Source organism: Nelumbo lutea, chromosome 6 (assembly GCF_056320005.1).
Source record: "Nelumbo lutea isolate HS-2025 chromosome 6, American lotus-T2T, whole genome shotgun sequence".
NCBI lineage: Eukaryota > Viridiplantae > Streptophyta > Magnoliopsida > Proteales > Nelumbonaceae > Nelumbo > Nelumbo lutea.
In genome coordinates, this window is record NC_142689.1 from 40,270,406 (window position 1) to 40,293,793 (window position 23,388).

A 23,388-nucleotide genomic window follows, 5' to 3' on the forward strand; every position below is an offset into this window, starting at 1 on the left:
ATTAAGCACTTATTGGTATTTGGGAAATAAGCCCGACATAAGTGCTTATTGTAAGTGTGGTGGTCAAGTTACGTTCAGTGATCTCCTTGAAGGACGAAGGAAGACTAGGCGCAGGTTTAAGGTTTGGAGATTAGGGTAAATGGAAGTGATAAGGGAGCAGGGTAGGAAGATTGAATGACTCGAATGAATGATCTCGTCATGGGATGGACTCTCATATATAAGGAGGGATCCCGAGGTCCTGAAAGGAAGGCGTTGAAAGAGTTTGATTCTCATTAGGAAAGTGAATATTAGATTCGTTGTCGGTCATTAAGGGGCACTGCTAGGGTTTCGCCACGTGTCTTATGATATCTCTCAAGGACTAACTTTCCTTTTGTCTGAGGATTCTTATAATCCACATGTGCACTTCCTTTCGTGACCTACTTAACCGACGTGGCATTGGTGATGTCATCATCCAACAGGCATGTTCTACTAAACCTGCATGTTGCATTATCATGCATGTGATCCTGAAGTTGCACGTGTAACCAATATTTATCTCCAGTTCACAATAACCTACGATTCTATAATAGTCTCAGGCTCATTGCAAAACTACGCATATCCGAAGTTCATTGCAGAACCGCGCACATTTAAAGTTTATCATAGAACCGCATACATCTAGACTTCATTGCAGGTTCACATTAGCTAGTGTTTACTCTGACTTGTGTCAAGTGCAAGTTTGTCGCAGGCATGTGATGAGTCGAACGTCGATCGCAGTCGTTCAATGAGTTAAAAGTTCATCGCAGGTAACCGATGAGATATGGACTCATCACAAGTGTCCATGTGATGCCAGTCTAGTTTCTTCTGTACTTTGATGGTCTGAGCGAGCACTATATACCTAGACTTATTTTAAAAATAAGGGTTTCTTTTTTAAGTCCAAATTTTCAGCTTTTTTAAGTGCTTATACAATAAGTACTTATTCAATTTTTGTCTTCCAAAATTATCCCTATTTGAATTTTAAAATACCACTTATAAAATTATCCCTAGTTGAATTTCATAAAAGTACTTTTATAAAAGTGATTTCATAAGTGTTTTTATTAAAATACTTTCATAAAAGTGTTTTTATAAAAATAATTTAATAAAAGTGCTTCCAAAAGGTATATTTTGAAATTTTGAAAGAAAATAAAGACAAAATAGTCATAAATGCTTATTTAAGTACTTATTAGAGAAAAAGACTATCAAACATCCAATATAAAATAAGTGCTTATTTTAAAAAATAAGCACTTGAAAAAGTTGGGTGCTAAATACAAATACATTTATTCGAATAAGCACTTGTTTTAAGCACTCCCAAACATAGCCTTAATGTCTTCTGCATGCTAAGAGAAAGGCCGGAGGTTTTATCAATGGCATCCAAACTTTTTCGATATTATCATTACAATCGTCCTGGTGAGAAAGGTCATTGGTACAAAAAGAAATAAAAGAGAACAAGAAAAAATTACCAAAAGCTACCTTTATTAATTCGTTATACTTTCTTGAAACTCTAGGCGCATCACAGTTTTATGTCATTCATCCTCAACAACATTAATCTCATGTCTTTGTTACTAGCAGATCCGGACTTAGACATTTTCTATCACATATGTTTGGCAAACGTATGTGATGAGGATTGAGGAATACCATTACAGATAATAGGTGAAGTTTGAAGTCTGAACCTAGCTTTTAGAATTTTCGGCTAGCATAAAATTAAGTTAAGAGGGAGTATTGAGTAATTTTCCCTTAGAATGAACCAATAGGAATAAGAGCAGATGTTACTGGAGGGGAGTTCAAATCAGCTCCCCACAAGACTGCCCCTCACAACGTTCCACAGCACATCTCTGCCATCTATTGGAAATATCTTCTGATGATAATATCTGGAATGATGATGTCATCATCGGGAGATGTTCCCAATACATGGCAGGGATTTGTTGTGGGCCATTGTGGGGGACAGTTTTGTGGGTGGCTGATTCGGTCTCACTAGAGGGTGGCTGTTAAGTTGTAATTGTAGTGATAAAGGGAAAATTCCCGATTAGTATCCTATACTTTGGGTCTAATGCCACTTTGATCTCCAAACTTTAAAATGCGATAACTCAGTATCTAAATTTTCAAAATGTGTCAATCCATTACCTATCATTAAATGACATTTGAAAAGATATAAATACCCTTCGAGTGCCATCTAAAATATAAGAAGAGAAAATGTAGTCTACAAGTTGCAAACCAAGCTGCAAGAACACTACCGGTTATATTTGATTCACGAGCAAGGAGCATCGATTATTTGATTCATAGCCATTATCAATAAACACTCTGGGTGATGCCTCTGGCGTCCATGAAATAATACGGGCTACGGTACCGCATCCCTGAAGCAGGGATTCAGACCTCCTACCAAGTACCATCTTCTAACTTCCAATCAAATCAGCCCCCAACAGCACATCCCTGCCGTGTATTGGGAGCATCTCCCGATGATCATTCCTAGTATCATCATTGGGAAATGTTTCCAATACACGGAGGAGATGTGCTGTGGGATGTTGTGAGGGGAATACAGACACACGTACCACATTCTTCAATATCGTTGGTTTACAAGTACATTTTCGCTTGGTAACTTGGTCACTCGCTGGAGTTTTGGAAGGCAAGAAGACAAGAATATACACCGTTCCCAAAAGGAAAATTGTAAAAGGTATATCACATCAGCGCCCCACATGCACATCTCAGCGTGCATTTTGAGCATCTCTCTGTATTTATGGAGACCAAATCAGCCCCCTAGATTTTCTGCCCCTCATAACGTCCCACAGCACATCCCCACCTGTATTGGGAACATCTCCTAATGATGACATCATCGGGAGATATTCATAATACACGGCAGAGATGTGCTGTGAGACATTATGGGAAGCAGTCTTGTGGGGGACTGATTTGAACTTGTATTTATCATTGGGAGATATTCCCAATACATGGTTGGGATGTGCTGTGGGGAGTTGTGGAGAGCGCCCCGTGAGGCGCTGATCCAAACTCTTCTATGAAACCATGTCTTGAAATTATTATATCTTGAACTAGATCTTTTACATTTAACACAGATTGTCAACTCAAGTGAAACCTCTCGGAAAATGATGCTCTTGATCACCCAATCGAGGTTATTACAGTGGAGAGGCTTGGTAACTTGATCCAATGACAATATGTGAAACCCATCTTGTTTGAAAAACATATAAATTGCATTGCAGGAGAGAGAGAGAGAGAGAGAGAGTTAATTTCCTCTTTCAATTTACTGAAATTCTGATGTACATACAATAAATTCAGTAGAAAATTCAACAGTTCATAAAATGGCAAAAGAGAGAGCAGTACATACTCGACGAGTTCCAAACTCCTTGGTGACAAAACCTGGACTCCATCCATTTCCCTATCTTCTGTACAGTAGTTTTAAACCGAAGGAAAAGTTCAAAAAGGGAAGATACATATATTTTTTTGATGGGGGGAGGGGGGAGGGGGGAGGGGGAGTAGAAGAAACATAGAAAAATGGATTCCTAAAAGTGCAAATAGCTCTTCCGACATTTGTCTTTTTGTGTGAACTAAAAATGTACAGTTTTTTTTTCCTCAAGGAATATTTTTCACTGCAAGGGACTGCAGAGTTTCTGATCACTGGAAGCCTTCTTCCCTCTGAAAAATCAAGATTTAAAATCCTGTATTAGTCTAAACTGTGACAAAGGCTTAAAACAACTGAATTTCATAAAAATTAATAAGAAAAATGCAATAGCTTTGCATGTATGAAATTTATAGGCAGGATCAAATGAGTTTTACAAGAATGAAATTTGATTACTCAGGAGTAAAAATTCCAGCCATATGCAACTGCAGCTTAGTTGTGTCCATACATGAATATAGCAAGATGACTTACCATTTTAAAGAATTGAACACTCAAGGCAGTAATGAGACTTTTATCCCCACAGTTACCAGCTTCAAAGATCCAGGCTTTATTTCACAGATTTCCACCTTTGCTCCTTATTATATAAATGGGTTTCCTTAACCAATAATATGTTCATAAACCAATGTTGCCAAAATCAGGAAAAATAATCTGATATGATCAACAGCTTTTTCAAACGATCAGGTATACATGAAGTTAGATACCATTACTGCGGCCCAGCATTGGAGAGACGGGGCTAAGGTCTAGAGATGGCTTCGATTTCACATGATCTCTCAGAAGTTGCTGAGATACACGATCAGCCAACACTGACTGTCCATCATAAAGTTCCCTTGACTCCCCATGGGCATGTCTTCCAAACTGCATTCCAAGAGCATCGCTTTCAGATGACACTAAATCACGAAAGACCTGAGAACCTGGCTGCATTCCTCGAAATAGATCTTGTCTGGGGTCATGGTAAGTGGTGGAACCACTGACATACATACTGTTTGGGGACCTAGGCATGCTTCCAAATCCATCATGCATGTAAGCTGACTGCTTCAGATGATGAAATGGGATGGCACCATTTCCACCAGTGAGAGGTGTGGATGAGCCAGACATGGTATGAGGGCTGGATATCGGAGAAGGAGACATCCTTGGTGACCTTGAATGTAGAAGTGGGCTTCCAATAGGAGAAACTGGACAGGAAATGTTCCTTGGCATATGGCTATCACTGAAAATCAAAAGAAAGAAATGAGAGAAATACATAACTCCTCATGTGGATCTTAAAACAAGCTGATAACTATCACAAACTTGACAATTTAAGTCTTAAGGTTTTCCTTTCTGATGTTCAAAAGAAAACTGGTCTGTTAATCAAGATAGCAAACACAAACAAAGACATTGACTGAAAACGACAACTCAAAGTACTGGAATTTAAAAAGCACATCATCACACTTCATAATCTATCTAGCACCAAAAAGCCAACCACGTGAAACAACCAATTGAGACCTAAGATTTGAAATTTCTATCACAGACCAGTGCTAAGTTGTTTAAACAAGACACGCACATTGCAATCTTCATCTTTCAACCTTTTTTAGGGGAGGGGGTTACATTTCAGAGACAGACAGAAACAGAGAAATACCTGAATGTTGAACCATTTTTCACACCTCTGGACTGATGAACCCCCATTCCTTCTGAGTCCAAGGAGGAAAGGTTTCTTGCATGACCAACTCCCTGAAAGATGACCACATGTCACAGAATCAGCCAAAAAGTTCAAACTAAACCACACAAGCTGCAATAATCTCCACACGAATGTAAACACATGCAAGTAATAAGAAATTATATTTAAATGAAATATTAGATAACCATATTACTTGGCACAAGTTCCATGTTGTGAAGATGCAGTAAACAGGGCATGAATTGCAGGAGGAAAAAAAAGGAAGTATTACTTAACTGCCCAAGTAGAAAATGTATAACATTATAAACAATGTGAAAACTTAGTGATTAAAAACTCTATAAAGTGAATTACTCAAACTAGGATGCATTTGATGGTCTAATCTCTATGACAAATAGCAAGGGTAGCAAAAGGAGGCAAATCTGTGGAAAACTAATTAGTGAAGGGGATTACAAATTGGTTGTGGGATGGTTGTTAAGTAAGGAGGCAAATCTGTGGAGCTTTAACAATGAAAGGAAGAAATTTAAATGGCTCACACAAAATATGGAAGTGAGAGTTCAATGTGTCAAAAGGAGTGCAAATTCTTTTGATGATGCTCTTGCTGAACAAGGGGTGGGTAGAGATCAGCTGTTTTGGGCTCAGTTGTAAAAAGAAGTCATGCTAGAATAAGAGAATTTCTCTCTTTCTCTCTGTTTTTTGTTTCTTTATTGTACTCTTGTAATCTGTTTTTAATTTTAATGAATTTTCAGTTACCAATAAATATATATATATAGATATATATAGAGATATAGATAAGGTCCAGTCTAGCCTAACATTTCATTTCTAATCCATTGTTTTTCTTAAATTGATACTATTTCCGGTTAAAAATAAAAACAGTTATGTATTCTCAAGGATGAAAGATGGTTTGGTGGGAGCTGGGCCGACCAATAAGTAAAAAGGATTTACAAAAGAAGAGGGGTTAAACTCAGATCTCTGAGTCTTGAGAACCCGGCCTGGAGTCGTCACTCTCTCCCAAAGGGGCTAGAAAGATATCCCCTCCGGTGGATTCTCAAAGAGTGGAGTTGAAATAGTCTTATTACTTAGAGAAAAAAAAAATCAGACTGATTCTAATTTGAAAGAGGTTTCTGTTGAAGTGACATCAAGGAAATAAAGAAAAGAGGAGTGGACTTGAAGACTCTAGTTGACAAAGAGGTGGCAATCAGCAGGTCTTTGGGCTTGTTCCTTTTAGGAGGAGAGGAATTTGCTAGAAGAGCTTTTGAAGCGTCTGAGAGAAAGAGGAAGGTTGAAAGCATGAGAAAGGTTCCTGAAGTTCTACGGGGAGAAATTTGGAATGAGGAAGGAGGCCCAGATGAGTTTGATGAGGTGGAAGATTGATCTGCACATAGTACCTGCTTGGCTGGAGTAGTAATTGTTGCTGTTGGAAGATTGATATGCACACAGTATCTTCATTGATGTAGGCGGTTAGCTGAAGTTGTTGTTGTTGTTGTTGTTGTTGTTGTTGTTGTTGTGTGTAAAGGGTTTGGGGGTGTTATTAACACCTTTTTTTTTCCTTTTTTAATAACATTTTCTTGTTACTTATCAAAAATATAAAAATAAAAACAGTTATGGTTTAGTGCAACCCCCCTCCAAAAAAAAGTAATAATAGTAAAATAAAAATAAATAAATAAATAAAACAAAACAAAACACATATCGTTGTGTGCATCCTTTTCACATGTACATCTTAACTCTCTTCTTATACAGTAATCGTTTTTCTAAAAAAACAGAACTTATGGTAAAGAGAAGTAAAGATAAGAAAAAAAAACACTATTACAAGAAATGGACCTACAATGCATTAACTCCTCGTTATAGCAGAACACACTGCTCCAAACAACTATCGAAACCCCAGCAGTCCTCTTCAGTCATCACATACTCGAGATGTCCTCTAAAATACCTTTGGTTGATAGGCAACAAGATTTCATTGAAAGAGAAAAGGGTCAGTGATTTAAAAGGCACGCCTCAAGCGTGCCTAGGCGCACAGACGAGGCACATTTCAGGGTATGCGCCTCGCCTAGGTCCTAGGCACAGTCCTTTCAAAAGGTGCATGCCTGGTGCACCTTGGCGTGTGTCTGATGCGCCTTGTACCTTAGCCTAGGTGTGCCCTTTTGAAAATTTGCCACTTTTTTGCCTTTTTTGAACGTAGCATCTAGGCGCCTCCGGAACCCCCCATGCCACACCCCTCAAGGCAAGCCTAAACAAATCCACATTAGGTCTTAAATTCTTAGTTTTCACACAAAAAATAATGATTTTATAGTTTTACTTGCTTTTCAAGAAGACATTTTATTAGGATGAATGAATAAACAACATTACCAAATTGGGGGTTCGCTTGCTCACCGAAGCTCCAAGAACCCCCAATTTGGTAATGTTGTTCATTCATTCATCCTAATAAAATGTCTTCTTAATAAGCAAGTAAAACTATAAAATCATTATTTTTGTGTGAAAACTAAGAATTTAAGACCTAACGTGGATTTGTACAAGGCTTGCCTCGAGGGGTGTGGCACAAAGGTGGCTCATAGAATCAGAAATGTAATATGTTTTACATTACATTAGCTATGAGAAGTAATGCAATTGAGTGAAAAAAGATATTAGAGATTTTAAATGCTTGAAAATGTTTTACATGTTTGATTTTATTTTTAAATTCTCATTTTGATATGCTTTACATAATTACATCTTATGTTTATGTATTTTAATTTTAGATAATAGGTTTTTTTTAATTTAAGTTTATATTTTTTTATTAATATTATGTTTAGTATTTTTTTTTTGAATTTTCTGACAGCCTTGCTTCAAAAAGGCGAGCGCCTCGCCTTGCACCTTGTGCCTTTGGCGCAAATCAACCCCTATACCTTTTTTGTGCCTTGCGCTTTTAAAACACTAAAAAGGGTATCTTCCCAATATGGAAACCCCTCTTCTTATATACTCATCTAGTTGAGTGGCACAACAGGGGTTCAACCGAAGCCAATGTCTGAGCCTTTTACATGGGGATCTGAGCTGCACAACAGTTGCCCTTACCATCGATGGTTGCATGGGTCGTTCAAGGCTGAGTTACTCCCTTGACAAAATCAAGGGAAATCTTGTACAGAGAACCGAACCAGAGGATTAAAGGTTCAACTGAGTCACATAAATACTATGTATTAAAGCAATATGTGCATTAAATATTCATAAATAATAATGAAGTGGATTAATGGTAACAAGTCAATATACAAAAAGGACATGGGTACAAATCTTACCATTTGCATTTTGAAAAATTCTATACAATTGAGACCATAGTTTTCAAGGCGCCAAGGCAAGGCAAGGCGACAGGGGACGCCTAGTTGCCTAGGCGATGGATTTTTTTAAGTAAAACCCTAGATCCTAGGGTAGTTCCCTAGGTTCCATAACCATCTTTCCTTAATAATTATTCGTAATTTTCATAAGAAAGTATAAATTTCATGTTTAAGTCTAGAAAATCAACATTTTATGAGAAGAAAAAGAACAAAGTAAAGAAAATTCAAAAAATATAAGGGCTGACCCCCTACTTTTGTTATAGGAAAGAAGAAAAGAAAAGGTGGAAGAAGAAGAAGAAGACGTGGAAGAAGAAAAGGTGTTGATTAGACAAAATTTTAACTTCTTCCCTTGCTCATAGGTTCAGGTAATTTTTATACGATATGCCCCGTATCGGGTGTATTATATTGTATCTTTGGGGTCCCGATACCTGTTTACAGGTGTTTTCCGGGACCCATTTTTTTAAATAATATATATTTAAAAATGAAATTGAAAACCAAAGAAATAAAAGAATAGGGGGAGTATAGTTAAAAGTACCGATACACCTCTGCCAATACACAGAGGTGTATCAATACTGTGAACCATGGGTTCAATACAACAGTTAGCAATGTTTGCATTGATTAAACCCTAACAAAATAAGAAAATAACAAAAAGAAATTAGTATATAAACACATAAAATGAATATTCTAGTTTAATAATGTCTATTTTATAATTATAATGTCAAAAAATTAAAAATCTATAAGTATTTTATAACTCAGTGCACAAAACTGCTAGGCAACTGGGCAAGGCGAGCCTCCAAGGGCGCCTTGTTGCCTTGACAACTATGTTTGAGACCCAGGCAGTTTTAAGAAACCGAGATCAGTTCCCCGGTTAAACCGGCAGACTACCCGGTTTTAAGCAATTCTCTACATAGTCCGGTTTCTAGGGTACAACCAAACCGGACATAGGTCCGGGCCACAGTTCAACTGGTTTGGCCCAGTCCAGTTTCCTAAACACTGCACGCAGAGTCCTACTAAGCAGAACTTTACCACCAATATAGACAAATTTGATAGAATTTTTTTGTATAGTGACAGATCCTGAAATGAGTAGAGTTCTTTTGGTTTGGGAGGGTTGCAGCATTGATCTGTCTGGCCCATGTTCTGTATACTGTTTAAATCCTCTTATACTCATTTTTTCTTGCTAGAGGCAAATAATACAAATATTACAGTTATCCTTCTCAAAAAAGAAATCAACCAATTTTCTTTTGCTTCTTTTGATTAACTAATCAATTCCTCTTTCTTTATTGATTTCAGTCTCATCAATCCCACATGTCACTCTGAAGTAACATACCCATGCAAAAATAAATAAATAGTCCCATTCTGCGAACAATATATACAGGATGCACAAGAACTAAAATAAAAGAACAGCCCAGTGCAAAAGGCTCCCGCCTCCCACCAATGGACAAGATTTAAAATTATTCCATATGCCAAAGTAGATGTGCAACAATGCTCCATTATTATGTCATATGAATGTGGAACTGTACCAAAGTCAAAATGAAAGGTAACTAGTGGAATTTAGGTAAGCAGAATCATGTTCATACCGGAGATCTCACTACATTTGCAACTCCTTGAGGTGCTTCTGGAGGGTCCAGAATAGGTCTTTCCAGTGGCGCTGCATTTTTCACAAAAGGATGCTCTAAAAGCTTAGTAGCTGTAGGACGATCTTGCGGATTGCGTTGCAAGCATTGCCATAAAAAATCTTTGCCCTCATCTGAGAGATGATCAGGGATTGCTGGAAGTTCCTTACTATTCCCAATCTTAAACATAGCAGCAACCTTTTGACCAGAAGAAGCAAGATGTTAATTATTAATACAGTAAAAGAACGTGACAAACCCAATCTCTAAAATCCAAGCATTGTTAGTGAGATCTGTATTTCAGTTAGAAAGAAACAAGTTGACACAATTAACAAATTCAAGAGCAAAAGAAATATAAAATCATATACTGATACTAAAGTTACTTACCCCTTCATATTGGTTCCAAGGTGGTTTTGTTGTAGCCATCTCCAGAACAGTACACCCAAGACTCCATATATCAACAGCAAGATTGCAATTCGCGTTCTTAATAACCTGGATGACAATGAAAGTGAGAAGGGTTACAACAAAGTGTCAGGAACCAGGACATAAGGAGCAACAAGGAAAATGCCCTGACCTCAGGTGCCATCCAGTAAGGGCTTCCCTTGAATGATAAAGGACATGACTGCCCAGCAATCTGCAAATATAAAGCGCTAGTGAGATTTGGCATGAACAGGAATGTGAAACCTGAAAATACAAGTAAAATGGATTTCATGCATATGGTATTATTCCTTTCCCCATCAAACATCTCCATAAGTAAACACCCAATCAATAAAACTAACAAGTAACTTGTTAATCAACACCTAAAACCTTCCATTTACATAAAAATTAACTAAGAAACATACAATTTACTTTAATCAACTTAGTTGTCAAGGTGACACCTAGGTGGATCACCTTAAATTAAAGAAAACAGGACTCCACCCATGTTCTTCTCTTTTTCTTTCTAACTTGAATTTTATCATATAAAAAAATGGTATATGAAACAAGGAACTAGGCAAATTTTACTTTTTTATTTTATGAAATCCTATCACCTAAGCAACTAAGCACCCACTCACACCCAGAACTGCCTAGCTGCCTTGACAACCATTAATCAACTCTTTATCGCCTTTCATTTACAAAATGTCACTCTATGCAGTTCAGAAACCAACTTACATTTGCAGTAGAGACTTTTTTTTAGAAATACGTGAAGTAACTTTTATTAAAAATCAGATAGAGTACAGCAGGCCCACCAAGGAAAGTACCCTGGCCGAGCACGATCAGCAACAATACAATAAACTACAGCTCCCACAGACTTCCAGACCTCAATACAGCCACCAGATTATGCTGCTGAAACCCCTTGGCAGCTGAAACCCAGGATACCAGCTTCCCAAAAGAAAAAGAAATTAATTCCTCCACTTCTTTAGAGGTCTTCTGGAAAAGACTGTTTTTTCTTTCAGTGCAGATTGTGCTGATCACAGCAGCCAGAACAGAACCAAATACTGCTTGCAATCTTTGAAAGACCTTGAACTTCCCAGCCCCAAAGAAGGTCCAAAACTGTGTTAGGTATAGCCCAAGCCACTCCCAGTGCTGAAATATAGTGCCAAACCGCCACCATAGATGGAAGGCAATAGAGCAATGGAGGAACAGGTATTTGTATCCTCCAATGCCTGCCTACACAGCATACAAATCTGGTCAGCAACCTGCACCCATCTTCTGAACAGATTTGATTTAGTTAAACATCTAATCAGAACAGCAGCCTACACCAGAATAACAGGTGAGTTGCAATACACTTTTGCTGCCCATGTTTCAAACCCCTCTTGGTTTCTCATGTGGTGATAAGTAATCATTCAATAATTCTAGTTTCAAATGCATAGGTTGGTTTTTTTTTAAGTTTTGTTGTGCATTTAGGAAGTGGAGGAGAAGGATAAGCAGGAATAAAAGCTTACATGTTTTGCCATTCCAAAATCTGCTAACTTCACACGTCCATTGGGGTCTACAAGTATATTTGCCCCTTTAATATCCCTGTACATCCATTAGGATAAAGTTACTGAAGCTGTTCTTTTGTTTACCAAATCAACAAAGAGCACTAACTACACTGACCTATGGACATGGTTCTTAGCATGCAAATATGCAAGGCCCGAAAGTATCTGCTGAGTATAACTACGAATTGCTAGTTCACCAAACTGTCCATAGTCCTGAAGAAGCTTATAAATAGAACCACCAGATACATACTCCAAGTATATATACATTTTATCATCTACCTGTTCAAGAATAAATGTTCAAGTTCAGGTGAATAAAACACACTGATACATCAAAACAAATTGGAAAGAATTCAGAGAAATTAGTAATAACAAAAATTAGTCTTTCAGGACATGGTAATAGCAAATGGGCCATCCAACTGCACATTGTTTGCAATGAAGTTCAACCGGCAATAGAAAAGACAAACAATTCAACATTACACAATATCCAGTAGCAAGCTAAAGTAAATAAAACAATTTGAAGCATCTAACCAAATAGGAAAGAATTCAGAAATATTAATAATAACAAAAGGAAACCTTTCAGAACATGGTAATGGCAAAAATGAGAAACTCAACTGCAAGTGCTTGCTATAAGTCCAACTAGCAATTACAAATATAAACAATTTACTGTGACACGATATCCACTAGCAACAAAAGGAATATATATACATCTATAGTACTTGAAATTTTAGGCTAAACATTGCATTTCTAAGAAAATTTCAACACATAACATGCATCTCAATTAGCCAAATTGAGATGACTACATGTTGGCAGGGAGAAAGCGAATAAGAAACAAAACCGAAGCACAGATTCTGGTGTGCTTCAACCACAGAATTAGGATGAGAAAGCAAGGTTATTGTTATCCAGTACTTCTGTAAGAATTCTCTATAAGCACTCCTTGGAAGGATTCTTCAGAGAATGCCACATTAACTTTGAGTATGCAAACCCCAGATATGTGCAAGCACACTAATTGGCCTTCAGTTTTCAAAGACTTCGCCAATAACCTGTTAGTTCAATTCAATCTCTGAATGTCTTTGCTTTTTATGATTTACCTTGTTGTAAGATCCTAGAACTTAAGTAGAATGGTCATCAATCTTGATTCTATATCTCAAGACTTCCAGAAAACAAAAGTTGCACATCATTAAAGATGGTATTCAAAATGTATTCACAAGATTTTTACAACAGTTAGCATTCCGGGTCCTAGTTAAATGATAGTTTTCACAGTTTGGACAGGTTAACAAGTAAAACCATGACCCAGTGAGCATTGTGGTTTTCTATATGGTCCAAATCTGATAAGATTGCCCTGGATCAACTCAGGTAACCAGAAAAACATCACTAGCATGACCAGCAATAACAAACCACCCAATCATATAGGCATCAGCCCATTCAGTGGTAACCATCAATTTGTGCAGCTCTACGAATCAAAAGCATCTACCATCCACTTCAGAAGTCAAGCTGCTCATGGCCAATATTTCAATTGCTCAATAAATTACATCATTTTCTGATCCAAGGTAAACAAAATAATGAATGATCTCACAAAAACAAGTATCAGAACTCACCAATACTTGCAATCGAAAAGGCTTATCTACCTCGGATGCCAAACTATGGCTTTGTTGTTATTGCAAGTTGATGCCTTGATGGACATGGTTTTGGTGCACTAGATTTCAAAGGGTTACCTTGAACTTGCCAAGTTAATGGATATGGTTAAATGGAAAGAGGATTTTCTCTCCTTGGTTAAAGGATTGAGGTTAAGGTTTGGTGCTGGACCTCCAGTGTGATAGAGTCCAAGACATAGAGAAGAAAAGGGCCAAAATCAAATAAAAAGAAAGGATAGGGAAGGGGAGGGTGGATTTGGTCAAGAATCCAAGATAGGGTTAGGTTTTTATGTATTATTTTGTGAGAAGTACGTACCCAATTTGATATTCATATTAAAATTCTTCGCTCTAATAATGCCAAAGAGTACACCTCAATACCATTTCAGCAATACTTAGAGCACCATGGGATAATTCATCAAACTTCCCCACAATAGAATGGTGTAGTTGAACGGAAAAATCGACATCTCCTTGAAACTGCTCGGTCTTTGATGCTTAATATGAATGTCCCAAAGCATTTTTGGAGTGATGCTGTCCTCACACCCTATTTTCTCATCAATCAGATGCCCATGTCCATCCTTGGAAGTCAATCCCCCTTCTCGGTGTTGTTTCCCACCTTGTCTCCGTTTCCTCTCACCCCAAGAGTCTTTGGATGCGTTTGTTTTGTTCAAAACTTGGGGCCTGGTTTAGACAAGTTAGATGCACGAGCTACTAAGTGTATCTTCCTTGGCTACTTTAGGACTCAGAAAGGATACAAGTGTTATAACCCTAACTTCCATAAGTCATTCGTGTGCTCCAATGTCACCTTCTTCGAATCGGTTCCTTTTTTCTCGGATACTGTGATTTCTTCTCCTTCCCCCATAGTTCCTCTTCCCATCCCTGTTGCAGATCCCCTTCCTGTGGTTCCCATTCCAGTTGCAGATTCACCTCCCGTGCCAATTACTACTGAGAGGCCACCAATCAGACAAGTGTATACTCACAAATGAGCACCGGCCCCTCCTCCAATTCAACCCTCGTCGACAAATCCTATCATTGCTTCTTCTCCCTTGGACATTGATCTTCCTATTGCCCTACGGAAAGGTAAACGCACTTGTACTTCTCATCCTATTTCACACACTGTTTCAGCTGCTCACTTTTCTGCTTCTCATCGCAACTTTATATCATTGTTATCATTTGTTTCCATTCCCAAGACTGTCCAAGAAGCCCTTACCTCCCCAGGGTGGCGACAAGCCATGGAAGAGGAACTCTCTGCTCTACAACACAATCACACGTGGGAACTCACTGCTCTTCCTCCTGTTAAGCACGTTATTGGGTGTAAGTTGGGTCTACACAGTGAAGTATCTTCTAGATGGCAATGTGGAGCAATTAAAAGCCAAGTTAGTGGCCAAGGGCTATTCTCAGTTGTATGGTGTGGACTATATGGAGACATTTTCTCCTGTGGCCAAAATTGGTTCAGTTCGGGTGTTGATTTCATTAGCTGTTATGTATGATTGAACTCTTGTGCAACTTGACATCAAAAAATGCTTTCCTACATAGTGATCTCATTAAGGAAGTGTATATGGAGCAACCGCCAGGGTTTGTTGCACAGTGGGAGGATGGTAGGGTTTGTAGACTCAAAAAGGCAATTTATGGACTGAAACAACCTCCACGTGCATGGTTTAGCAGGTTCAGTGAAGTAGTGAAAGACTTTGGGATGAAACAGTGTCAAGTAGACCATTATGTGTTCAAACATGACTCAAAAGATGGAAAAATCTTGCTAGTGGTGTATGTGGATGATATTGTCATAACTAAGAGTGACAATAAAGGGATTAACAGGTTGAAGAAATTCCTACAGGGCCACTTTAATACGAAAGGTTTGGGTAAGCTGAAGTACTTCCTAGGAATAGAAGTTGCAAGGTCAAGGCATGTTATTAACTTATGTCAAAGAAAATATGTTCTTGACCAACTTGAAGAAACATGACTATTAGGTGCTAAACCAGCAGAGACTCCTATGGAACTTAATGTCAAGTTGAGTGTTGATGCAAGTGAAGAGTTTGATGATCTTGAAAAATACAAGAGGTTGGTAGGAAAGTTGAATTATCTAACTATCACCCGACCAGATATATCATTTGTTGTGAGTATGGTGAGTCAGCTTATGCAACATCCTCGCATTCCTCATTGGGAAGCAGTTCTAAGGATTGTTAGGTACCTGAAGGGTGCTCCAGGTCGTGGTTTGCTATACCAAAGTGGAGGGACTCTTGAAATAGTAGGGTATACAGATGCTGATTGGCCTGGTTCTATATCAGACAAGAGATCAACTACATGGTATTGTACCTTCCTTGGTGGCAATCTTGTAACTTGGAAGAGTAAGAAACAAACAGTGGTGGCAAGGAGTAATGCAGAAGCTGAGTACAGAGCTATGTCTCACCACATGTGAACTAGTATGGTTGAAGAACTTGCTACAAGAGATGGGGTTCTCAGTTGACAAACCCATGAGACTATACTGTGATAACCAAACTGTTGTTCACATCTCTTCCAACCCAGTCTTCCATGAGAGAACCAAGCATATTGAGGTCGATTGTCACTTTGTGAGAGAGAAAGTGATAAGTGGAGTGATAACCATATCTCATGTGAGCTCAAGAAATCAATGGGCAAATCTCTTTACAAAGGTATGGTCTCGAGGCAAAGTAGATTATATTTGTGACAAGCTGGGATTATATGACATATACTCTCCAGCTTGAGGGGGAGTGTTAAGATTACACAAAACAGGGGTATTTTGGTCATTTGGGTTTATTTGTTTGAGAGTGAAAAGTCTGTTTTATTTAAGTTTAAGTTATGTGTCCCATCACTTATGAGGGACAATATGGTCTTTCTTGTAACTATGTCATTGGAGATAAATACAAGTGGGCCGACTAGAGAGAGGACAGATTTTCCTCTACTGGCCGAACCCTTCTTCTTCCTCTTCTTCTTCCTCTTCTTCTTCTTCTCCTTCTCTATTGTAACCTATGACTAAATAAGGTTCACACATATGATGCACAATGCACATACATACTAATGTTATTGGATTCAGATCTTAATTAGATTGGAGTGAATCCAGATTTGTTCCAATTAAAAACAGATCTTATTTTCAAGAATAAAATCCCAGTTTAATCGGATCAAATTTTGAACCCAGACTCAGATAATACACTTTGTGAAATGGTAATAAAATGCAATTTGTCAAGCCTGTTACTAAAAAAAATAAGAAATAAGTAGTGATGGATGTGTATTATAAATGCATTAATGAATACAAAGACAGAACAGGAATTGTAAGAAACGAAAAAGAACAGCACATACCATCTCAGTCCCATAATACTGCACTATATTTGGATGTCGCAAGCGACTCAGAAGGGCAATTTCCTGTTATAATAACTCAAGAATTACCTTAAAAGTGACAGAGCATTTCATATGGCAACAATAATGTTCAAGGAAGAAGAAAATCATCCTCCAGATGAACAATTTCTCAGAGTCATCATCATCATTAAGGAAAAATATACATACTTGCATCAACTGCTTTGCACTTTCCCTTGACTTGGTATCATCAGAAAATAGTGTAACCTCCTTCATTGCACACATCTCACCACTCTCACTAAAAGCAACAGAAATCAAGGAATCCAGAGTAAGAGAAGCTGACAATGAATGACTTTCAGAAAACAAGACCAAAGCAATATTAATTGGTATTGGTAAACGCAACCAATAAAATACTTAAAACATGAAAGAATGGATATCCTGAGCAGAGTAGAACTACTGCTATGAACTCTGCATGCTAAGGAAATAGAAATATGAAATTAGAAGGCAGAACGCAATCATGAATCCCACCTGTTAAAACCAACATAAACATGGCCAAATGTTCCTCTGCCTAGCAGCCTTCCCTTCTTCCACCGTGAACCAGGGCTTGTTGGATTCTCTGCCCTCCCTGGGCTTCGTGGGACTGAAGGAGACATGCATGCTGCTGAACTTGTAGGATTAAAAGGAGAAGAATTGGAAATTGTTACAGGAGGAAGAGGCAAACGGTGACTTTGCTGTTTTCCATCATCTTGCCAGCTTGTTGGTGATTCTATGACTGCACCTCCTGCCCGTGGATGCAGGGGAGTAACAGCACCACTGTGAATTCGTGAGCTAGGACCAGGACTTGTCATTCTGGGACTAGGTATTGGAGAACACTCAGGGCTGCCCCTGCTGTGCTGCCAAAATAACTGTCCAGACAAATCTCCTCCCATTGAATTATGTCCAGAATTATGACCCGAACCTGGACTAGAGCAGTGGCCAGAACCACCAAATGCAACATCACCAAAAGGTTTTCCTCCCCAAAAAGCAGAGCTTGTCATCTGGTCAGCACCAACTACTCGCATAGGACTTCTAGAAGGGCTTGACAATGAGCTGTCTGGAGCACTCCCGAAAGCACCATGATGTGGGATCTGTAAATTTGGTGCATAAGAGCTCAAGGGCCCCCTTTTAGGTGATGTAGAGAGTACTTGATTATTGAACAATGGGCTAACTAACTTTGGCACCTCTCTTGAGCCCTTTCGATTGTAGGTAAGAGAATGATCCTTGTGCATCAAACTTCAGTAAACAAGATAAATTGTTAGGGATCAATCCAAGCATAAAGGAAATGAGGAAAAAGGTGACTAAACAACACCCAATAGTTTCATATGTAACCATGTTGTACTTCACAATGAGAGCCTTATTAAGACATTACAACATATAGTAAATTCAAATATCGGGTTACCTGGAAGGACTGCTCAAGGCAGTTTTTGGTCCATTTTTGTTGTCAATTGCCTGGGAACTAAGAAGACGTGAATCAACTGGGTCATCACTATCAATTGAGCAATCACTAGAAATTGATGCAGTAGCCAGATCTCCATCCACATCTGTCACATCTGGCCTGTGTGGAATACAACCAGGTTTAGGGAGGGTATGTAATGAATGCTTAGCATATTTCTCCAATCCTGGTTTTCTTATGCTGATCCCAGAATCTGTGCGTCCAATGCTTGCAGGGTGCAACCCAGGGAGTGGAAGTGGTTGTGCAAGAGACCTTTCTGCAAAACTTTGACACCGTGATACTTGTGTGGAGGGTGATTGTGATCTTGACTCCACTCGGGATAGAGATCCCTTTTCAGAAACCACATCACTGCTATGTCTTCGAGACCCACATGATCTGCTGTTACTTTTTTCTTCAGAAGGAATTTTAAACTTACGATGTAATGTATCAATAAAACTTTCCTTGTTTGTTTTCTTCTTTACTTCTTTAGATAAAGACTTCCCCCACCATGAAGGCATGTTTTAATAAAAAAAATGAAATAATGGATATGTTGTTCCAACTTCAACACTCCAAAGTTACAAAAAGATGGTGAGTTACTTAGGCCAAAATGCATACACCAGGTCAAGAATCAAAGTTAGGATTAATAAGATGATGAAAAGGTTTGCTCAACAGTATCCTCCTCAACAAAATCAGCACCTTTAGGCAGCTGCACCTATCAACTTCAGAACACCATTCAGCACCATGAGAACATTGTTCAGAAAGAGTGGGTGGTAGCAACCTGGTAAGAAGTTCAAAAACAGAAAACAACTATAAGGTGTCCTTTTTTTTTTTTTGAAAAGAGAGAGAAATCAAGAGAGTAAAGTATGCTGTATTGATTTTGTAAACTGAGATGCTGTACGTGGGGTGAGGCTTTTTCCCAAGAGTAAATCTTTGCTAATATGTTGTGTACCACTTCATCTATTTGAGAGGATTAGCCCAAGAGAATCTATAAGTTGTCCTATTTGCTTTTTTATAAAAATTAAATCCTACATAAATTAGCAAAAACAAATATAATTTTAGCTATGTTAAATTCTACTTAAGTTTACCAGCAGAAGAAATTGTTGCAGAACTCAGGTGCACACAAACACAGGTTCATTCCCTCTCATGGTTGAGAACAGCGGTTTGTTGATATGTTAAGTTGATTTAGTAGAGGACTAAAATATGTGTAAATATGTTAAGCTAAATAAAACATAGAGGACTAAAATAAGTTGATTTAGATTTTTTTATCAGCAATACAGAAAAGATTCATTAATTAGAAATAAGTTGATTTAGGTTTTTTTTTATCAGTATAAGTTGATTTAGATTTAGGTATGAAAGAAGAATTGGATTGCATATGCATGAACAGTACATATCTAACACAAATTAGAATGAGCATAGGTGCAGAGAACATACACCATCCAATTGGTGGACCACATATTATATGGTTATAGACCCAGATCAACATTTTTTTTAAGATAAAATAATATTTTTATAAAAAGGAAAATAAGAAAGTTACAAGAAAATCAACAAATATGAATAGCCCAGTCAATAAGATTGCTTGACTACCTTCTTATCATTAACAATCATTAACACTTTAGTAGCTAATAAAGTTCTAACCTTGATAGAGTGGTTAGTTAATCTGGGCTAAAATTAATACAATTCACAAGTTCAAAGACGTGGATATGGAAGGTAGTAGTATATGCATACTGTATGGATCACACTATAAGATCCAAGTGGCAACACTCTTTCCCCAATTAAACACAGGATTGCTGTAGTTGACCTGACCCCGTATAGTTGGGACAAGGCATAGATGATGATGAACTCATCATTGACTTTCCTAAATGGTACTGATATTTCAATTCTACATCCTTCAGATGTCATATATTAAACAGATATTGTTGGATAATTCTCAAAGAGAACTTCAACAGAACCAATTTTTTCGTGAAGCAATGCATAATACAGTAGCCATTGGCCCATATAAACCAAAAGATTCCACGGAGTTTATGAAACTGCATTTGATTTAACAAAGAAAAATATTGCAAGGAAAGATGATAGAATTGAAATTACAACAAAATAATGGCATTGTCTGTACATTTAGTTAAAATGGTGCTCATTTCCATCAAGCTTTGGTATAGCTACAAACTTACCAATCAAACAAAAAAAATATAGATGCATTGAATTTGGAAATACAAATTGTATTACTTGAAAACAAAAGTGCGAATTAGTATATTCAAAAATAAAAGTTTCATTATACTTGAAGCAAATAAAATTTCACTAATTTAGTAGCACCATGGATAAATAGGTATAGGTCACACCACTGCTTGACTTTAATAATAAAAGGTGAAAGTTTTCACCTTAGGCACAACAGCGTTTTCCTCTCTCAGTTTTTTCTCTAAGCACTAGATATTTCAGAATGAAGATTGAAGTGAATCCTAATGAGTAATTTCTAAAATAGAAACTTTTAGATGATCTTCCAAGTTTACAGAACACCCTGGTTCCGCCAAATTTCAAGCTGACAACCCCATTTCCTGTGAAAAGGGTTAAAAGAAGAATCAACCAAAATCTCTTCAAGTTACTGAATCAAATTAATTAACGTCACCTAGAGAACGCCACCCCCCTCGCCCCCCCCCCCCACACACACACACACACCCACACACACAAAATAAATAAAAATAAATAAAATAAACTTTAAGAAGGTCCGGAAAGCTTTACTTGGATCCAACTAAAACCGCACCACCTTGCGTCAACTTGTTCTTTTGGTTTGTAGACAAGAGTTGAACTGTTGACAGCAAGGTAATGACCATGCAACTAACACGCTTAACTAAGTTAAGGTCCCAATGTCTCACTCTATATAATTCTAGCACATCTCAGTGCCATGAATAGGTGATATATTTACTCCGTACAACACCAATCACGAACCAAGCTCTTTAGCATCTTGATATCCACATTCCTTGTTTGCTTAACCAAATGTCTGCGAAAAAAGAACCACTCTGTGATAAATTCAGTATCCGCTTCATTTTTCTTGTTCGTTGAGTGCGAACATTGCCACCAATCATGATCTTTAACCAATTCACAATTATGTTTCTTTCTATAAAATACGTTAACTCAAAAGACAAAGACTTCAACCTGCTCATCCACAATCGAGAGCTCGATTTGATTCTTTTACTCATTGCCCAAAAAGAATCCGATCTCCATTACCCATTCCATTCCACTTTACTACATAGTCCACAGCAACATTGAAAACCAAAACGAAAATTTTCCACACAGATCTAAGAGTTAAAGCTTTCGTCGTAAAAGCTCAACTGAAGATGCAAAAGGAATTATAAATTTAAATTGCTGGAAACATATCTATTAAAATTAGAAAAACTCACTCTACTACTAACCTTAGATGCTACGGCTTCAACGAAACTCTTGAAAGAGAACAAATCATTTTAAACTACCGACAACTCGCAAGACTGTAATTTTCTCCGAATTGAAGAACCAAACAGGGCCAAATAATCGTGGAAAGGGCCACCAACATCCTGGGAGCTCAGAACCCTAACAAAACCATAAGTTAACCTTGCAAATCGACTGTAATTGCTCTCAAATCCATCGATTTTGTTTTCTTTTAGTCCAGCTCAGAAGAGCAAAACCAAACCCTAGAAATCTAAAATATGAGTAAATGCGAAAGGAATATAAAGAGGCCTTGCAGAATTCGAAGCGCTGGTTCAAGAACAGAACTTGTAGAGAAGGAGATGGGGAGTTCTGAGCAGGAGAAAAGGAATCGAATGTGTAGACATAGAGAGAGAGAGAGAGAGAGAGAGAGAGAGAGAGAGAGTATTGTAATAGGGACAGAGTATGATGTCTGATGAGTTGAGAAGAAATGGAGTTGTCCGAGTGTTGATTTTATTATAATAGATAAATTAATAAATTATTCATAATTAAATAATTATTATCACTTAATTAAACGGACAGATATGAAACCGATAGGTCCGCTATCGCCTTATGGTCTACGCAATTTCTTTCTATGAAATGTCACCTATGCCCGATTTCCTAGTTCGTTCGTCTTTTCACGAAATCCCAAGCATGCCCCTGGTTGAGCTCCTCGTTTTCCTAATTTGTTTGTTGCTGTTTTCCGTGGTCAATGATACAGTGTGGAACACGTATAGGAGTTCTAAATGCAAGTGACTCGAGAGCCGTTGTATTGAATTAAGTTGACCGTCAAATTTTGGCAACGGCAAGTGTAGTGTGTTTCGCGTATTTGACTAATGGATGTTCTATATAGTCAGGCAGTTGTAAACAGTGAGTTGCAATTGAATTTCTTTGGTGTTGGGTTACGTTATCATTCTCATCTTGGAAGTCAACAGCCGTCGCACAGAACTCCGAGGTTAAGGTTAAGGAAAACGTATACTAGAAACATATTTTCAAGGGTCTCACCTTTTTCTACAAGGAAAACAATTGCATAACTCGTTGCTTGCTGGCAATTTCTCTAGTAAACACCCCCAATAAGCAGCAAAGCTTATGCAATTCTGGATGATTTGCCATCTGTGCCTAATTTTATCACCATGCTCATAGGGCAAAAGAGTCCAGGGAATTGCATAAAATCTTTATTACTTATTAAAATTCTTGATGAAGTATAAGGTAGTAGTGCTAGGCTGCTAGCACTCCTTCACATGTTTGTATATAAAGGCTGCATTTTCATTTTTCACATTCCAAGTTCTCTTTTATGAGCATGCATATCATGCGTGGTTTTGCCTCTGCCGCCTGCACCCTCCTTATTCAGTTTTTCTACTGGGGACTTTTGGTTTGATGACAACTGACAACACAAGCAATTTCTACTTTCTGCCATCAGTAGTCACTTTTTTTCTCTCTCAAAATAGCCCTACTTTAAAACATGACCAATTTGAGGATTTTCCAAGGAGAGAATATTACTGCTTTCAAGCTACTATCAATTTACTTAATTCACTAAGAACCGTTTGATAATAGTCGAAGTTTTTTAACTAAATTACTTTGTTTTTAGTGGGTAAAATAATTAAATAACCTCCTCATCAGCACT

At 37.8% G+C, this 23,388-nt stretch overlaps 1 protein-coding gene across 2 annotated transcripts; it reads right to left on the reverse strand.

Moving 5' to 3' along the window:
- Positions 1 to 3,236: 3,236 nt before the first annotated feature.
- On the reverse strand, positions 3,237 to 22,227 carry LOC148848697 (mitogen-activated protein kinase kinase kinase YODA-like). Of its 2 annotated transcripts, XR_016101135.1 has the most exons (14): positions 21,737 to 22,227; positions 18,303 to 19,113; positions 17,393 to 18,136; positions 17,075 to 17,162; positions 16,871 to 16,933; positions 12,049 to 12,209; positions 11,895 to 11,970; positions 10,547 to 10,606; positions 10,360 to 10,464; positions 9,940 to 10,173; positions 5,031 to 5,122; positions 4,117 to 4,622; positions 3,887 to 4,010; positions 3,237 to 3,651 (listed from the first exon to the last, which is right to left on the reverse strand). XR_016101135.1 is itself a non-coding variant. In XM_088951553.1 (12 exons), exons 2-12 carry the CDS (start codon positions 18,851 to 18,853, stop codon positions 4,109 to 4,111), a joined length of 2,688 nt encoding a protein of 895 aa, XP_088807679.1. In that variant the 5' UTR covers positions 18,854 to 19,113; positions 21,737 to 22,227; the 3' UTR covers positions 3,968 to 4,108. The 2 variants fall into 2 exon arrangements, 1 of the variants encoding a protein (XP_088807679.1); XM_088951553.1 differs by lacking the exon at positions 3,237 to 3,651 and having other exon boundaries at positions 3,968 to 4,622.
- Between the last annotated feature and the right edge of the window lie 1,161 nt (positions 22,228 to 23,388).